The 19,515-nt window shown below is 46.5% G+C and overlaps 1 protein-coding gene across 2 annotated transcripts in view; it reads left to right on the top strand.

Annotated features, from left to right (window-relative positions):
- LAMP2 (lysosome associated membrane protein 2) overlaps positions 1-19,515 on the top strand; it is a 320,221-nt gene that overhangs the window by 147,744 nt on the left and 152,962 nt on the right. For both annotated transcript variants that reach the window (XM_085608102.1, XM_085608103.1), the window contains exons 7-8: positions 2,834-2,891; positions 3,873-4,031. In XM_085608102.1, coding sequence (XP_085464228.1) covers positions 2,834-2,891; positions 3,873-4,031 — 217 coding nt within the window. The remainder of the gene's footprint in view (positions 1-2,833; positions 2,892-3,872; positions 4,032-19,515) is intronic.

Below are 19,515 nucleotides of genomic sequence, written 5' to 3'. Positions count from 1 at the left end.
TAACCCAAAGTAATTTCTGCCTTCCACATAAACCAATCTGTTGTGTTACCTATGGGTTTCCCTCAACCAGATTCTGTGGCAGAACGTGTTCTAAACACTTTCGATGTTAAGCAAGCATTACTCTATTCCTTAGAAAGGTAGAAGCCTTTTCATAAAACTAAACGGCTTTGTTGCTTTTGCTCCTCACAAAGGCAATCCCATTTCTAAATCTGGTATTGCACAGTGGATAGTCAAATGTATTCAAACATGCTAAGCAAAAGGGACTTTGACAATTCCCATTCTCCCCCCCCCCCCCCCGAGCGCATTCCACTAGCAAACCGGGTGCTTCTATGGCTTTCGTAGAAAACATCCCCATAGCGGACATCTGTAAAGCTGCAACATGATCTACACCTCACACATTCACAATACACTATTGTGTAGATGTGTTAGCAAGACAACAAGCTAATGTAGGCCAGGCAGTTACTGGTACACCTTCAAACCACTGCAACAGCTTCAGGTTAGCCACCACTTGCGGAGATTACTGCTGTATAGTCTATGCAGAGCATGTGATCTACAGCTCATATGCCTCAAACAGAGAATGCTACTTACCCAGTATGCATCTGTTCTTGGCATGTAGACCTGTAGATTCACATGCGCCCGCTCGCCTCCCCGGTTAACCTATACCTGTTGCAGGTATCTTACTTGGATACATACACATGGACATCTTTTCTACTCTTACTAACTCCATTCTCACCCTCTGCGAGTAAACAATGTAACAATGGGGTCCATGCCTTTGCACGCTATCACCGAAAGGAGGAGTCACTTACCTCGTGACTGTATAAGACTTCTTCGAAGAAAAACAAGTGCAAACATCCGGACCAAACACTAGATGGCAGACCTATGTAAAGCATGTGAATTTATAGTTCTACATGCCAAGAACAGATGCATATTGGGTAAATGGCATTTTCCTTTCCAATCGCCGCATGTGGGTATTTCCGTTTTGGAAGCATTCAATTTGAGATGGGTCCATGTCCTCCACTAATCCGTGGTTGGGAGACCCCTGGAAATTTGTGAGTTTCCAATGTCTTTGAGACTTTCCAGTTTAAGCAGTATGTGTAATCTGCATAGTTGTTGCATGTGAGGTGAAATGTATTGATCAGTGCCAATAATAATCATGTAGATGTTGAAAAGCATGGTTGAGATGATGGAGCCCCTGCTTTTGTGAAGTACAGTGCCAGTTTGTCTGAAAATTCGGTGAGTTTTAGAATTAATTTGCTCATTTAGCATTTTGAATTCTGTCTGAATAGTATTTTTTTTCTTGGCTTTAATTGTTGACTGGTATAATCTGTTAAGTATCTGTAGGTGAAGTTTGTCTTGATTGGTGTTTGTTTTGAGCCCGGTACGTTGTAGTTTTCAAATTTTGCGGTTTTCTCTTTTAGCTCTGTCTCCAAGATGCCTGTTTTCTTTAGTTCTGTTGTGTTTTTAGTTGTATTAGAATATCAAAAGGTTCCTGTACCCACTCAGTTTTAAAAAAAAAAAGAAAAAAGAAGAATGTTATCTAGATCTGTACTGGATTTTATTTGTGTTTTTAAGTGTTGAATATTGAGTTTGTTCCACTGTTGATGGGTGGATGCATGTAAGGTGGTTTTAGTTCTGTTGCTTTGTGTTATGTTGAAAGCAAGCAAATGGTGATCTGACCATGTGACTGGAGTAATTGATTGAAAGGTAAGCTGTTTATTTGCAGAAAGAAAGCTTGGCAGTGGAGTTGTTTTAGGGTGTGTATTGGTCTAGTCATGAAGGTGGTAGTGGGTGTATGTTTGTAGTTTGTGACGGAAATTGTGTTTGATTTTGTTGGCGTTTGTTTTTAGATAGTAGTGAGATTAGGTGATGTATTTGTTTTCTGATCATTTGTATGGAAAGTATTGAATGGAAGCTGCAAGGTAAAGGGGGTGGTGTGTTTTGGAAAAGAGTGTGGAGTGTAAGGGGAATGAACAAGAGTTCAGTCAGTGTAAGATTGTATTGCTAAAAGCAGCAATATGTGGGGGTGTAAGGGTTGTGTGATTCTTTTTTTTAATATAAAGACAAGGAGGGTGTTGAATGAAAAGATGGAAGGCTTAGTATAGGTTTGTTGGTGACAGAAAAGGGGTCTGTTAGGAGTAGGTAGAGCGGGGTCTGTTAGGAGTAGGTAGATAAGCCAGTAGAGTGTGGAATTGGGTTGGAGCTGTGATTAGTGGCTTGGTTAGTGGTACCGGATGAAGTGGTGTTTTGAGTGTGCAAATGTGTGGCAGTTGGGTAAGAAGGGTGTATAGGTGTGTTTTGTGCAGTTTTTAAGTGGATACTGAGATATTGAAATGTGTGTGCTTAGTTTGTAGTATGAGTAGAGTACATTTGCTGTGAGTTTTAATGTGGTTGTGGATGGGGTAGGGTGGGTGCTGGTGAATGGGGAGAATGGGCAGCATCTCTGGTCCTTGGCCTGACCAATCCCGAACAGGCCGAAACAGATGTCTGCTTCTGTTCTGAGACACCAGAGGGCGGTTTCGTATTACTTGGATAATTGCTCAGTTAGTTCGCATGCTAGATCCCCGGTATGTGATGTAGTTTGCTGGCGACTGGGCGTACTGTTGGATGATTTAATAGCCTGTTAATTAGTATATTTAGTCTGTCAGATTCATAATAAAACCCTCAACACTTTTTATATTGGCTATTATGTGATGTTTTATGAGCACAGTGATAATTATATGGCTTATGTGTGCAGCTTTGGTAGGTATGCATGTGAAAAACAATGTATGATTAGATGTGTGCTGCTGCAATGGTTTTAAAGCAGCTGTTGTAATTTACTGGTTTTTTTCTACAGGCGAATGGACATTTTCACCTGGAAAACGTTACTATCACCCTAATTGACCGACCTTTTGGTGAGTATCGGAATGCATGAGTTCGTGCTTTAATTTAGCTAATTTAGAATGATTTCATGGGCAGACCTTAAAACATCTTTTTTAAACATCCTTTTATTGAAATTGCTCCTCTTATATCTGACATTATGGTCAATATATACAGTCAGTGTACATTGCAACCAAGCAGGTGGGCCTGCACACTGGGGTATCGATCAGTGCCAACCGATCCGTTTAAACTTGCAACAATCTCTGCATCCCCAAGCCACAGTCTTAGGCTTTGTAATTGTCTCTTCCCCTCCCTTCCCCCATAGACTGGTCTTTATTGCAAAAGTGCCCAATACACTGGGTCGGTCTGTGAACATTGGGCATGACGATCAAGAATGTGAGAGTATGCCCCATTGCAGCATATTCGGTAGGTTACAATACAGGGTAGGGGTTTATTCATTGTGCTAGATTGTTCTCCCCTCACCCAGATCCGGCGAACCTCATCCTCGCACGCGTGTAAGTGTTTTAGGCAGTACATTCAATATATCCTTAACCTCTTTTAAGTTACGAATTACAGGGTGTTTGTGGACTTTGAAATACTGAAAATGAATACTTTCCCATTCCCTGCGAATAACTTTTTCTTTGAACGACTGCACTACAACCTTTCAGAAGGTACCCTTTAGTTATTTGCTGCTTGGAATAAGCTGCTACTTTTTGTTCTTTCTCCGTTGCCACGCCCATTCTTTTCTACGCTGCGCAATATCAGAATTGTTTGTAGTCCACCAAATCGAATGATCCCGCTTCAATACTCTTTATTTGTGGGATGTAGTCTGACCCCTGGGTCTGAATTGCAGGTTGTCGGACTGGCACTAAACGTTAGATTTACATCTATTTATTCATTAAAAGATTGTCAACCACATAGCCAGATTGATGCTTTCTAAGTGATTTCCTACTCGATTTTTGTACTGTTGAGCTCCTATGTGACCCATTTACTATACTTTTTCTCATTTCTAACAGAGTCATTTGCCAATAATCTGAGTTATTGGGATGCTACATTGGGGAGCTCTTACATGTGTCTCAAGCAGCAAACTATTGGCGTTGGTACAAATGTATCCGTAAATGTGTTTGATGTAAGGGTCCAGCCATTCAAAGTGAAGAATGGAATTTTCGCTACTGGTAAGTGTTTAAAAGCAATTTATGGGTATAGATACAACCTTGTTGTGTTTTATATAAATTGAAGTAGGAATAACGTTATGAAGTCGTGTTAGCATTCTACTTTTTTCTTTCAAGAAGTGTAATGCCTACAGTGCTGATTGCAACCTTGCATGTCCCATTTACTGCTTCATAATTTACTGGTTTGCAGCATGTATTCTATTGCAGGTTTACATGTTGTACGCACTTCTGCCGTTTAGTGTTTGGTTCTGAAAATTAATTGTTCGAGGCATATGAGCTGCAGATTGTACACTTAGCATAGATCGCCATCTGGTGTTGGGCCCGGATGTTTGCAGTTTGTTTTTGTTCTTTGGACAGTCTTTGGAAGTCACGAGTTCGGTGACTCCTCCTTCGGTCCGTACTGCGCATGGGCTTCGGCTCCATCCTCAGATTGTTTTTTTCCGCCATCGGGCTCGGATTTCTCCATCCCGTACATCGGCACCGGCCTTCGGGCCCTCCTCGTCTCCGGTCCCGGCCGATGGAAAGGACTCCGTTCAAAAAGTGCCCAAAATGTGGGTCTAAATTTCCCCACACCGACCTCCATCAGGTGTGTAACCTTTGCCTCTCTCCAGAGCACGAGGCCAGAGACTGCCCCGCCTGTAAGTCTTTTCGATCAAAAAAGACCATCCGGGATCGAAGAGCTCGACGCACCATGGCGCACTCATCGTCCGCAGCTCCACCGGACATCTTCGGAGACAGCGCCGAAGCTTCGGGGCAACTACACACCGAGCAGGAGGACGACGTCGTCAGCGCTTCCGAGGCCGACGACTCCGACGTGGAGGACATCACACCGGCGCAGCGGGTCGTGAGTACTGTACCCACCCCCGTGCCCAAAACCAAAGAGACTCAGGTTACACCCTCACCTGCAGGCCTGGGTAAAACCAAGCACAAAGCTTCTATCACCCCACCTTCGGGCCCGGTGTCGAAGCCTCAAAAGTCTCACGGCAGCTCGAGCCAGCCGACGCCTGGTGCCGAAAAACAGCATCCGGCACCGAAGAAAGTAATACCCAGCTCGACTCCGAAGCCACCGGTGCCGAAGCCTAGACTCTCTGTGCCGACCAAACACAAATCTGTCGGCACCGGCGCCGAAAACTCCTTCGACGCCGAAAAAACCGGAGGCCCCCAAAAAGCATGGCGCACAGAAACCATCGAAGCCCTCGGCTCCGAAATCATCGGCGCCAGCGGACGATTCGGCGCCACTGGCTCGGTTTACACCAGACCCTTTGCAAAAGACTATCTAAAGATCCAAAGACTGGGCTATTGACTTTAATTATCAAGAAAAGACGCCTTGACACTCCGGCTCCTCCTCCACCACCCAAACGGAAGGACTCTGCTACTTCTCCCCTCAGAGTGCCCTCCCCACTACCTCCTCCTCTGCCTCCTCCACCTCCTCCACCCCCCCAGGTCTCCGCCGCCTTTACCTCAACACTCCCCGACCCCCGTCCCCAGATCCGGATGACGGGGACCCGGATTATGACCCGGCGGACGCCCCAATGGACCCCACTCCACCGGGGACCCCAGACCCATGGGAAGACTACCACAACCCTGACATACCTGATATGCCTCAGGACGACCTATACCCATCCAGGCCGTCTCCTCCAGAGGACTCCTTAGGGTTTCATCACTTAGTGCAGAGAGCAGCACACTACCATGGGGTGGACATGCACAGCGAACCAGTGGAAGACGACTTCCTACTGGACAAATTTGACGTTCAGGACAAATCCACGTCTATTTTGCCCATGCTTAAAGGTGTCACCAAGCATGCTGCAGAGGTGTTCAGAGACCCTGTCAGGGCCAGGGTACTGAACCCTAGAATAGAGAAAGTACAAGGCGGCACCCACAGACCCTGCATACATTAAGGGCCCTGCTCCCTTAGATTCCCTAGTTGTCTCCACAGCTAGAAAGCGGGCTAACTCCCAGTCCTCAGGAGAAGCCCCACCGCCAGACAAGGTATCGAAACTTTTAGACGCGTCTGGAAAACGCACCGCCTCCCAAGCTGCAAACATGTGGCGCATTGCAAATACACAAGCACTACTTGCGCGCTATGACAGAGCACACTACGACGAACTTGAGGCTCTTATGCAGCACCTCCCCGAAAAACACAAGCGCAAGGCTCATGACCTGATACAGGAGGGTAAACTAATTACAAACACCTCCATAAGTGTGCTCTCGATGCAGCCGACACTGCTTCTAGAGCCATAAATACCAGTGTCCTGCTTTGTCGCCATGCCTGGCTCAGGATCTCAGGGTTCAAGCCTGAAGTCCAGGCGTCCATACTCAATCACCCTTTTGACCAACAAACTCTCTTTGGGCCAAAGGTGGACGAAGCGTTGGAAAAGATGAAACAGACACAGCAAAGTCTATGGGGGCACTCCAAACACAAGCCTCTAAACGTTCCTTTCGACGCTCATCCTTTCGTGGCACAGGCAGAGGCTTCTCCACCGATAGCGCCTCTACCTCCTACAAGTCCCCTCCTCAAAATACCTTTTCAAAGGGCAACCAAAGGGGTGGTTACAGAGGCAACAACAATAAGGGCAGGGGCAAAACTAACACCACCTGTTCTGCCACCCCGCCCGCACAATGACTTCCCTCCGCTCCCCCCAGACCATCCCACTCCGGTCGTGGGCAGACTACAAAACTTTATCCACGCATGGGAGTCCATAACATCGGACAAATGGGTGACCCAAATCATTCGGTCAGGGTACTGTCTCGAGCTAACGTCTACCCCACCCAATATCCCACCAAGGCACCGTCCAATGTCTCAAGAACATCCACACTGCTCAAACAGGAGGTACTCTCCCTCCTCCAAAAACACGCTATAGAGCAGGTCCCCGTCAATCAGCAAAATCTAGGGGTCTACTCTCTATATTTCTTAATACCAAAGAAAGACGGGACCCTGAGGCCCATTCTGGACCTCCGGCCTCTAAATGCCTACATACATTCAGACCATTTCCACATGGTCACCCTACAACAAGTCCTCCCGCTCCTCTGTCAGGGAGACTTTCTCACTACCTTGGACCTGAAAGACGCATACTTTCACATTCCAATACACCCCTCTCACAGGAAGTACCTCAGGTTCGTGGTGGGACGGGCTGCATTACCAATTCACGGTTCTCCCCTTCGGGGTCACCACCGCACCACGGGTGTTTACCAAATGCCTAGCGGTAGTAGCAGCACACCTCAGACGTCAACATATTCACCTCTTCCCTTACTTAGACGACTGGCTGATAAAAGCCGCGTCCTACGACCAATGTGTGCACCATCCAACTGCTCCACCAACTAGGCTTCACGGTGAACTACCAAAAGTCCCACCTCATACCATCTCACACAAAGCAATATCTCGGGGCCACTATAGACCCCTCCAAGGGTATTGCCTATCCAAACTCAGCCAGAATCACAAGCATTCAAGCCTTACGCAAAACATTCCTTCCTCAACACTCTCTCCCAGCAAGAGTGTTTATGAAGCTCATAGGAATGATGGCGTCTTGCATTTTCATAGTGCCCCATGCAAGACTCCACATGCGTCCACTCCAAGAGTGCCTAGCACAACAGTGGAACCAGGCCCAGGGTCAGCTGACGGATCTGGTGTTGGTGGACGGCCGCACCCATCACTCTCTGCAGTGGTGGAACACCACAAACCTTTCCAAAGGGCGGCCGTTCCTGGACCCGGTTCCTCAGGTGATTCTAACAGCGGACGCATCGCTCTCCGGCTGGGGAGCGCACCTCCTACACCTCACAATGCAAGGTCTATGGACGCCACAGCAAAAATCGCTCCACATCAACCATCTGGAGCTCTTGGCGATCTTTCTAGCCCTAATATCTTTCCAAAAACAGATTTCGGGCAAAGCATTCCTCATTTGCACAGACAACATGACTGCAATGTATTATATCCAAAAACAGGGGGGGACATGCTCTCCCGCTTAGCCCAGAGCATATGGAGATGGGCAATTCCCCAAAACATCTTTCTCCTGGCACAGCACGTTCCAGGCGTACAAAACACCATGGCAGATCTGCTCAGCAGACAAACGCAACAACTACACGAATGGGAACTGCATCCACAAGTTCTTCACCCATTCTTCCAACAGTGGGGGCATCCTCACATAGACTTCTTCGCCACCCACGAAAACAAAAAATGCCCAAGCTTCGCCGCCAGATACCCACACCCATTGTCCAAGGGCAATGCGATATGGATGAACTGGTCAGGCAGATTTGCATACGCCTTTCCACCTCTCCCACTAATTCCATTAGTGGTAAGGAAGCTACAACACTCCCTCACACTCATTCTAGTAGCTCCGACGTGGGCCAGGCAGCCGTGGTACACCACACTACTACAACTATCAGTGGTACCACATCAAAAACTGCACCTATCCCCATGCCTCCTAACCCAGAACCATGGAGAAATCAGGCACCCGGACCCAGCTCAGCTCAACCTTGCGATCTGGCTCCTGAAATCTTAGAATTTGGATACCTTAACCTTCCCCCTGATTGCATGAACATCATCATGGAAGCCAGACGTCCTACCACTAGAGCATGCTATGCCGCAAAGTGGAAAAGATTTGTAATTTACTGCCGTAACAATACAATCAACCCTTTAGATGCATCCATACAGCACATCATACGCTATCTGCTCCATCTTCACAGGTGTAACCTGGCATATTCATCCATACGCCTACACCTAGCAGCGATCGCTGCTTATCTACAAAACAGACAGCATTTATCACTGTTCAGAGTGCCCGCTATTAAAGCCTTTATGGAGGGCCTTAAACGAGTAATTCCTCCCAGGGCACCACCTTCCCCTGTATGGAATCTAAATTTAGTTCTTACACGGCTAATGGGTCCGCCCTTCGAACCAATGCATAAATGTGAGCTACAATTTCTCACCTGGAAAACAGCTTTTCTCGTAGCTATCCCTTCCCTTAGAAGGGTTGGTGAAATACAAGCGTTCACTATACAGGAACCCTTCCTACAAATACATCACAGCAAGGTCATACTTCGTACAAATCCGAAGTTTCTGCCCAAGGTCATTTCCCCCTTCCATCTCAATCGGTGGAATTACCGGTCTTCTCGCAACCTCAATCGGTTGCAGAAAGGGCTTTACACACACTTGATGTTAAGAGGGCTTTGCTGTATTACATACAAAGAACGCAACCTTTCAGGAAGACTAAACAATTGTTCGTCTCCTTCTCTCCACCACATAAAGGCAACCCCATCTCTAAATCAGGGATAGCTAGGTGGGTTGTAAAGTGCATACAAATTTGCTATCAAAAGGCAAAAAGAACATTATCTGTTCCACCTAAAGCCCACTCTACAAGAAAGATAGGGGCTTCTATGGCTTTTCTAGGGAACATACCCTTAGATGACATCTGCAAAGCAGCCACATGGTCAACACCGCACACCTTCACAAAACATTACTGTGTAGATGTGCATTCCAAGCAGCAAGCTAGTGTGGGCCAGGCTGTACTAAAGACACTTTTTCAAACCACTGCAACGGATACCGGTGGTCGCCGCTAGGGCTGGGTACTGCTATATAATCTATGCAAAAGTGTACAATCTGCAGCTCATATGCCTCGAACGGAATATGCTACTTACCAGTATGCATCTGTTCTTGGCATGTAGAGCTGCAGAGTTGTACACGCCCACCCGCCTCCCCGGCTACCTGTATCCGTTCCAGTCCATCTTATTTAGATACAACACACATGGGTTTCTCACTGTTATTACTACGCTCCATTTCCCTGTTGGTGAAAAACAATCTGAGGATGGAGCCGAAGCCCATGCGCAGTACGGACCGAAGGAGGAGTCACCGAACTCGTGACTTCCAAAGACTGTCCAAAGAACAAAAACAAACTGCAAACATCCGGGACCAACACCAGATGGCGATCTATGCAAAAGTGTACAACTCTGCAGCTCATATGCCAAGAACAGATGCATACTGGTAAGTAGCATATTCCTTTCTCTGTTTGGGCATCCATTATGCATTAAATTATTTATTCCTGCACCTTCCTGAATCATAACATGTATTTGGATGCTGACTCCACCATAGTTTACTTTATTCATGTGTGTTTGTGATGCTGTTCTTCATTTGAAGAAAGAAATTTACTTCCAGGAAATTCCATTAAGAATTTGAAATGCTTACTGGGACTTTGGCTCTAACTGGGATCATATTAAATCCCTAGCACCCATTTTTTGATGCGCTGTATTTAAGATATCCAGCTATGTGAGGCACTTTGGAATGGGGAAGGAGTCAGGTGCTTGAGACTCCGAATATAGCATCTCAAGATTCTGTCTCTGGTTCAGCAGTCTGTTGCTGGAAATACAGTAAGAACCATGTCTGAGATCTGCTTTCTGTTTGCCCATGGACCTCAACAATCCCGTTAAGCATGCCAAGCATCTCCGTATTAAAAATGCAAAAACAGTTGATGGGTGAATGTATGATATTATTCTGCATTCTGTCCCAGTACGGAGATCTGGGCCTAAATCCATCGTTTTTTGCTCGCTGTTCCTGTTTGAACCCAGCCATATGCAAATAAGTCAGCCTCCGAACTGCCAAGTCCTCCCTGGACTGGAACCAAGCATCCTAGGACCAGTTTCGGGGTCCATCAATAGTTCTTTTTGCATTTGTCACCCCGAGTGGGACGGGTATGCTCAGACGTGAGTCCCGTGCTCTCCATGCCACTGGAATCAAGCTATCCTGGTTGAAGAGGGGTGAAACTCCGAAACCGGTCCTAGGATGCTTGTTTCCGGTCCAGGGAGGACCTGGCTTGGCAGTACGGGCTGGACTGTTCCATGGGGCACAGGGTCAAGACTGATTTGCATATGGCCAGGTCTAAACTGGGGTGGCATGGTGAGCAAAAGAATGATGGATTTTACCCCGATCTCTTGACTGGGGGTGAATGTTTTGATTTGTTCTGCATTCAGTCCATCAGTTCTTTTTCCATTTCTCCGTATTAAAAGGCTGTTCTACTGAGGAAAGTACAGTGGGTTCATTACTGTATGTGGCAAGGTAGCCTTGTAGGAAGGATATGCTGGAGTGAACAGCTGGAATCTAAACTAATAATGAAGACCAGAAATTTCCTCTTGGAACAACTTTTAATTGGTGGACTATACAAAGGACACCCCATTGTAACCCCACATTATTAGGCTTGTGACATTAGTTAACTTGACCCTTGAAAAGTAATTTTATCCTTTTCAAAGAAATGGAGATCTGGCAGGTTTCTCGGTCTCCTACAGAGTTGTTCTTTGGTAGCTGTAAAAGTTATGAGTCAGACAAACCTATGCAAGAATCCCATCTGCTGATGTTATAAAGAGCCCTTCTCCATACTCTAAAATCTGTATGCACTCACAATAGTTGGTATTTCACACGTATGATTATTGTAGGCTATTGGGGTGCAAACCATGTGTTTTTCAGAAACATTAAAAGTATTATAAATAACTTTGCAATTGCCAAATTGGGGCAAAGGTTAAATAAGCCTCAAACTTATTTTATCACAAATCTCGATCCTATCTGTCTAATTTTTAACCTGGTCTCTATTACCATGGTTCGGCAAATTTATTGCAATATGTGAAGCCTGCTTTCATATCTTACAAGAATCAAGCCTGAAGCCCGAACTCCATATTTCGGCATCCTCTTCAGCAATCCGTCCATGTATCTTATCCCGCCATCACATTGTTTCTTGTAGAACTTCTTTAAGCATCGTGTTCTATGTAGCGACAAGGGGTTCCCTTCAATGTACTGGATATTTGAGCTACGCCTCTTATTAAAAATATAACTGAACTAGACTGCTGCATTAAGTTCTTTGTTTGAGACCGGACACACAAGTTCATTTTCTCTGGTAGGTTTATCTCGGATGCCACTCTTCTGGATTGCATGCACCAAAAATGGATACGTTTCTTTGGTCTTGTTAGCCTAAATCGAGGAAAAACATGGCAATCCTAGCACTCATTTATTATCTGCACAGATAAGTTGGGGTGCGTACTAGGCTCTGTACTTTCACCACAACCTTAATTAAATGTAAATGCATGTTGTATAAACGGGTGTGTATTCTATACAAAATGGAAATCACAAATAGAAGCCTTGCCCCATACTTCCAAATATCTTGGCTACCAAGTTAAACTGCCTGAACTAAATTTCTTGCTGATTGGTGTTCACAATACAGTTTAAGCTCAGAGACCTATTGACACCTTGTGCCTTGATGCAAATATAAATTTGGTCATGATCTGTCTTGAATAACCAGCATAATCATGGCTCATTGTTAGTGTTTGAGCGGACCGACACATCGAACATGAAAATATACCTAAAATATGCCAGGTAACACTTCAGTCTTGAAAGAGACCTTTGTTAGACATAACTCCTTCACAATTGACCCAAAAAACCATGGCACATTTCTCTGGCTCAGATTTCCCCTCTGCTTCAAATATATCACTTTCAAAAAGACAGTCTCTGACTTCCCCTTAAAAATAGGAAGTCACCAGCTACTGTCCTCATTACACACAACTTCATCACACTGTGGTAAGGCATCTGTACAGTGAGCAAGCACGTCTACACTTGGGTGTCAACAGTTAAACGTGCTACAACTGTAGTCTCACTGGTTTAAATCGAGATGGCCAGTATGAGGAATCAATGCAGAGGTTGGGAGGGGGACATTAATGATGAATGAAATAATTAAAAGATGGATTCTATTCAGACCAAATGAGATTCCCGCTCTTAGGCCATCATCCTTAAATTAAATGTCTGCATTTGATGCAGTTTCACAGCAGGTGGCCTACTAGTAAGAAGTAGCGATGTGATTTGAGAAAGATGAAGGACTTCCTCAGTGGGACATGGACACTGAGTGTACCAATTGGTACATCTCCATGCTGAAGAATGCAAAAGCCTGAAAGTGACAATTTTGCGTATTGAGCATAAATCTAAAGATGCTCTGTGTGACGCTTTGTGTTTTTTAACCATATTGAGCTTGAGTCTGTGTTTGCACACACCTTAAATGCATTAATTACATTTGGGTCTATGGAAAGACCCTCGCTGTATGAGAGGAATCATCTGAATTTAACAGTTGATAACTACGAAGCCCAGGACCTGGCAGATGGTATGGTTACTTAGCTGGTAGGACTGGTTTTAATGGAAATGACCTGTAGTTAGTGCAATGTATTACTAAGGCACATCTTAAGACGAAAAAATAAGTTTTGCAGACCCGAACACTGTATGAGCAAGCATTAGAACAAGCCTGGGTATATAAACATTTACAGCCATGTATCCTCTAGTGTCCTCCTACACCACCATGCACATGGGCTTGTTTTAAGGATGCAATCCACTGGTGAAAGATTCAGGCACTGCTCTAGGAGATTCCTCTTTACTTAACATCCATCTCTAGTGGTGAGGCAGGTCCTGCACCTTTTTGGCCTGGTTGCATTGCCCCAACACGTAGAGGGCTGCTACATCATGTCTGCCTCTCACCCTTTAACTGCATACTAGGTCCTGATATAACATTGTGGAAATGCTGACATTATGCAAGTTAAATCTCTAATTTATTCTGCAATCTCCGATGTACACAAGACCACATTTTCATATGCCATGGGGAAGGCATCTAGCCTCTGGTCAGAGGCTGTCCATTTAGCAGCAACAATTGCAGCAAAGCTCTGTTGCCTGCATTGTGCTTTAAGGCAGTAGTGCATTGCTTAGCAACAAATATTTATATGGCTCACTCCCTCCCATGATCACAAAATACTTGTCTAGCAAAAACTGTTACTGTGTATTGTTCGATCAGGACCCATAGCTTCCTTCCACCCGACATGACTGCCACCGCCTGTACTTAAAAGGGTGTCCTCGGAAGTAAAGTACCACACCAGAAAGGGGTCATGGCATACACTATACATTCTTTCTTATCCCAAGTATGTGAATGTTTTGGCCGAGCTATATTGGACATCAGGGCAGTAAACTGCAAAGTGCAATCCTTTCACATCAGGATGGCCACTCTGCTAGACTTCTCTTTCTACAATGCGATCCCAAGGATGCATCTAGCACACCATTGCTTCTGGAGACCTGTTTAAGTTGAAAATGCTTTCTGTTTACAATCTTCTCCTTTGCATCAGTTTAGCCCCAAGCCTCTTTATCCAATGTCAGTTGGGGGCAGCAGCACACGAGTTCCCAGGCTTTCCATATGTAGGCATATCTGGATAACAGATAAGAGTAACTTCCTTCATTCCAAGTATCAAAAAGGCAGACTATTCACTTACTGTATGGTTTGGGATTCAGCATCCATGTTCCAATGTTGCATCTTTGCCCAACTTTTCATGAAAGTATATTTTGATTTGCAAGGCCTTATTCCATTGGTGAAGAATTCAGGCACTGCTCAAGGAGATTCCTCTTTACCAGTCATCTGTCTCTGGTGGTGAGGAAGGTCATGCACATTTTGGGCCAGGATGCACTGTGCATGGCTCAATCATATAGAGGGCTGGTACAGATATTTCCTGCCTCAGGCTCTTGTGCTGCCTACTGGGTCCTGAAATGTAGTTTTGGTTATGCTGTAGTTACAGAATAAATTGGAGCTGTAACTTGCACAGTCTTATGGAAGGCGGAGTCTTCATGGACCCACAGGTGACCATCAATTTCATGCATTGCACAGATATGCTAGGGAGCTCATTTGGCCTGCCTTTGCACTTTTCAAAAACTGGCATTGTCTGCAGGTGTAAATACTGTCTCCAGTTGCAAGCTAGCTTTTTGCGTGTTATGTTCATAAGCATGTGCATGTCAAACAATGTAAATGCATTTTGTTTTCAGACTGCAAGTGTATCATTCATTCGATGTAGCTCTAACTTGCCACCAGAGTATGCAGTGCCCAATGTTGTACTATTATGAGTTGGAAACGCCAGCAAGAAGGGCAAATAGGAAAGACCTTTGGGAAAAGTTACCCAGTAGGGTTCTCCTTCTTATAGTTTGTTACGATCTCACTGGCAGGTAATAATTTCCTTGTAAATATATAAAGTTACTAATTCTTACTACTTCTGTCTATGGTTCAGTAGGTTATTTGCTAGTGTTGTACTGCTATCAGTATTACTGCAGTTTAACGCTATGTTCGAGGCATATGAGCTGCAGATTACACACTATGCATAGATCGCCATCTGGTGTTGGGCCCGGATGTTTGCACTTGCTTTTTGTCCTGGAAAGTCTTTGGAAGTCACAAGGTATGTGACTCCTCCTTTGGATCATAGTGCACATGGGCATCTGCTCCATCCTCGGATTGTTTTTTTTCGCCATCTGGCTCGGATGTTTCTCGCGCTCCAGTTCGGAACCATTAGTTTTTTCTTTCGACGCGCAATCCTTCCCTTTTAGCGGGTATTGTCTGGATCGCGTTTTCCCAATCCACGCGACTCAACTTCGAAGTCTTCGATTCCAGTCTTCGACGAAGGCCTTCGGGCCTACCTGGGCCTTATCATCTGGCTCATGGAAAGGATGCCATTCAAAAAGTGTCCTCTATGTGGGTCGAAGTTTCCCCACACCGATCTGCATGAGGTGTGCAACCTCTGCCTCTCACCAGAGCACGAGGCCAGAGTCTGTCCAGCTTGCGCCTCTTTCTGCTCCAGTTAGACTATTCGGGACCGACTAGCTAGAAGAACCATGGCTCGCTCATCGTCATACAGACGTCAACCCTGACCCCAGCCCCCCTTCCCCCACCTCCCTTCGACACATCTAAAAAGGCTTCGGTCACACCTTTGCATTCGGGCCCAGGTGCACACCGAGACTGCTTCCCATGCCCCGCCTCCGGGCCCGGTAGAGAAGCCTACTAAGCTTTCAAGTGACTCTGGCTCGAGTCAGCCTACCCTCTGTGCCGAAAAACTTACACGGGCACCAAAAAAGCTTTCCTTCCTCATCCACGCCGAGCGCTGCTTCGACATCCAAGCACTCTGCGTTGAAGACTGGCACCGGCTCCTCGACACCGACCACACACTCTGAGCCGACCAAAAAACTGCCGCCAAAGGGCCCTGACTCCCATGCTTCGTAGCCGAAAAAGACCTCGAAGGAAACTGGTTCCATCGGCCAAAGACACTGCAAAACCGCACGGTTCCAAATCCAGAACCGATACAGAGTCTGCATCAAAAGCCTACAGCACCAACACCATCTGCACTGAAGGATCTGCCCCCCCACAGAAGAACTGTTTCACCCAGATCCTACACAAAAAACTCTTGTAAAGGATCTTCGACTGGTCACTTGATGCTTAGCTTCAAGAAGCTACCACTAGATACGCCTGCACCGGCTCCACCACCTAAAGATTTTGCTACCTCTCCATTAAGGATACCTTCTCCTTCTCTTCCTCTTCCTCCTCCCTCCACCCCCACCACACTGCTCTCCTACATCATCCCCTACTCCAGTAGATGATGACGATGATTACACCTTATAATGCAGGGGGAGGTGCGGACGATCAACCACTAGGGGTCCCTAGCCCTACTGGCTCCTCAGACCCCTGGGATGATTATAGCATCCTAGCGTCCCTAACATCCCACATGGATGTCTACCCCTCCAGGTCCCACCCCCCTCCTCCAGAGAACACTATGGGCTTTAACCAGCTCCTACAGAGCTGCCCACTACCACGGGGTTGACCTACACACAGACCCCGTGGAGGAGGATTTTCTCATGGACACTTGACACCACACAAGTCCACCTCAATTTTACCCATGCTTAAGGGTGGGGTCATTAAGCACGCACCAGAGGTCGGGGCTCCAGTCATCAACCCTAGAATTGAAAAAAAAGTAGAAGGCTGCCCCTACTGATCCAGCCTACATTAAAGGCCCTCACCACTAGACTCCCTTGTAGTCTCCAATGCGCGAAAGAGCCAATTTCTAATCGGGTGAAGCACCACGACCACCAGATAAGGAGTCTGGACGCCTCTGGCAAACGAACGGCGTCCCAGGTGGCAAACATATGGCGCATTGCCAATACTCGAGCGCTGTTAGCTAGGTATGACTGGGCACATTATTATCTTGAGTCCATAATGCAGCACCTCCCAGACAGGTATAAAAATAGGGCCAATGAACTCGTACAAGAAGGTAATACCATTACTAACACCTCCTTCCGTTGTGCCTTAGATGTAGCAGATACCGCCTCAAGGGCAATAAACACCAGTGTCCTTTTGCGTAGGCATGCCTGGCTACGCGTTTCAGGTTTCAAACCTGAAGTCCAGAGTTCTATACTTAATCAGCCATTCGATGAGCAACACCTATTTGATGTAGCCCTTGAAAAAATAAAGGCTACATACATAGCCAAATCTATGGGAGCCTTGCAGTTGCAAGCTCAGACGTTCCTTTCGTCGCTCATCCTTCAGAAGCACCCCCAGATGCTACTCCTCGGATAGCCCTTCCACTTCTTACAAAGCTCCCACCCAATCCACCTTTACTAGAGGTTACCAAAGAGGTAGTTACAGTGGTAACAACAACGGCAGAGGCAAAACCAACCACTCCTGCTCTGCCTCCACCCCCACCCAATGACTTCCATCCGCTTCCCCCAGACCATTCTACTCCAGTCGGGGGAAGACTCCCAACAATTCCTGTCTGGACCAACATCGCCTCAGACAGGTGGGTGCAACAGATAATTCAATCCGGTTACTGTCTCGAACTAACATCTACCCCCCCCCCTCCCCCCAAACATGCCACCCAAACAGCGTCCAATGTCACAAGAACATTTGTTACTGCTAAAGCAGGAGGTAATCTCCCTCCTACAAAAAAGTGCAATAGAACCAGTTCCCCTGCTCCAACAAAACAAGGGAGTTTACTCCCTGTATTTTCTCATACCAAAAAAGAACAGCTCTCTGAGGCCTATTCTAGACCTCGGACCCCTAAACCTATACATACACTCAGACCATTTCCACATGGTCCAACTCCAGCAGGTCCTTCCTCTGCTTTCACAGGGCGACTTCCTTGCTACCCTAGACCTCAAGGATGCCTATTTCCACTTTCCCATTCACACCGCTCACAGGAACTATCTCAGATTTGTAGTGGACGGTCAGCACTATCAATTCAAAGTACTCCCATTCTGAGTCACAACAGCACCACAAGTGTTTACCAAGTGCGTAGCGTTGGTGGCAGCACACCGAAGAAGACAGCACATCCACGTCTTCCCATATCTGGGCGACTGGCTCATAAAAGCCAGCTCATACAAACCAGTGTGTACAACACACTCGCGCCACTATCCAACTACTTCACGACCTGGGGTTCACAGTAAACCACGCCAAGTCCCATCTGCAACCGTCCCACACACAATACCTCGGTGCCACAATAGGCACCTCAAAGGTGCTAGCCTATCCCAGTCCTGCCCGGATAGCAAGCATGCAGGCTCTTCTCACCAAATTCCAACCGCAACACACTCCCAGCTTGAGTGTTCATCAAATCAAAGGGATGATGGCCTCTTGCATATTCATAGTGCCTCATGCAAGACTCCAGATGCGTCCTCTCCAAGAGTGCTTAGCACGTCAATGGAACCATGCTCAAGGTCAGTTAACAGATCTGGTGTTGGTAGACGGTCGTACTCATTGCTCTCTGCAGTGGTGGAACACCAAAAACCTTTCTAAAGGGCAACCGTTCCTGGACCCGGTTCCTCAGATAGTACTGAAAGCAGATGCATCGCTCTCCGGCTGGGGGGCTCACCTACTACATCACACTATGCAGGGCAGGTGGACACCTCAACAAAAGTTACTCCACATCAACCACTTGGAGTTACTAGCCATATTCCTAGCCTTAAAAGCATTTCAAAAACCAATATCGGGTAAGACTGTCTTAGTCCGCATGGACAACATGACAGCCATGTACTACATACAAAAACAAGGCGGGACCCACTCTCTGCAGCTCTCAGCTAGCACAGAACATATGGAGGTGGGCTATACCTCAACATTTTTCTCCTAGCCCAACATGTCCCAGGAGTCAAACACCATAGCCGATCTGTTGAGCCGTCAAACACAAGATCCACGAGTGGGAACTTCATCCGCAAGTTCTTCAACCGTTTTTTCAAATGTGGGGGCAACCACAGATGGACCTCTTCGCCACCCACAAACGCCCCAGGCTTCGCCGCCAGATATCCACACCCATTGTCCAAAGGCAATGCGATATGGATGAACTGGTCAGGCAGATTTGCGCATGCTTTTCCGCCTCTCCCACTCATTCCACTAGTGGTGCGCAAACTACCGCGACATTCCTTAACTCTCATCCTAGTTACTCCAACTTGGGCCAGACAACCGTGGTACACCATATTGCTGGAACTCTCCGTAGTTCCGCACCAAAAGTCTCCACGCCTTTTAACCCAGAACCATGGAGAGATCAGACACCTTAACCCAGCTCAGCTCAACCTTGCGATCTGGCTCCTGGGATCCTAGACTTCGGTTACCTTAACCTTCCCCTTTAATGACATTCATACAGTCAAGAAGCTAGACGGCCTACCGCTGGAGCATGCTATGCAGCCAAGTGGAAACGT

This window comes from Triturus cristatus, chromosome 5_2 (genome assembly GCF_964204655.1).
Source record: "Triturus cristatus chromosome 5_2, aTriCri1.1, whole genome shotgun sequence".
Classification (NCBI taxonomy): domain Eukaryota; kingdom Metazoa; phylum Chordata; class Amphibia; order Caudata; family Salamandridae; genus Triturus; species Triturus cristatus.
This window is presented reverse-complemented; position numbering and strand designations above follow the sequence as displayed.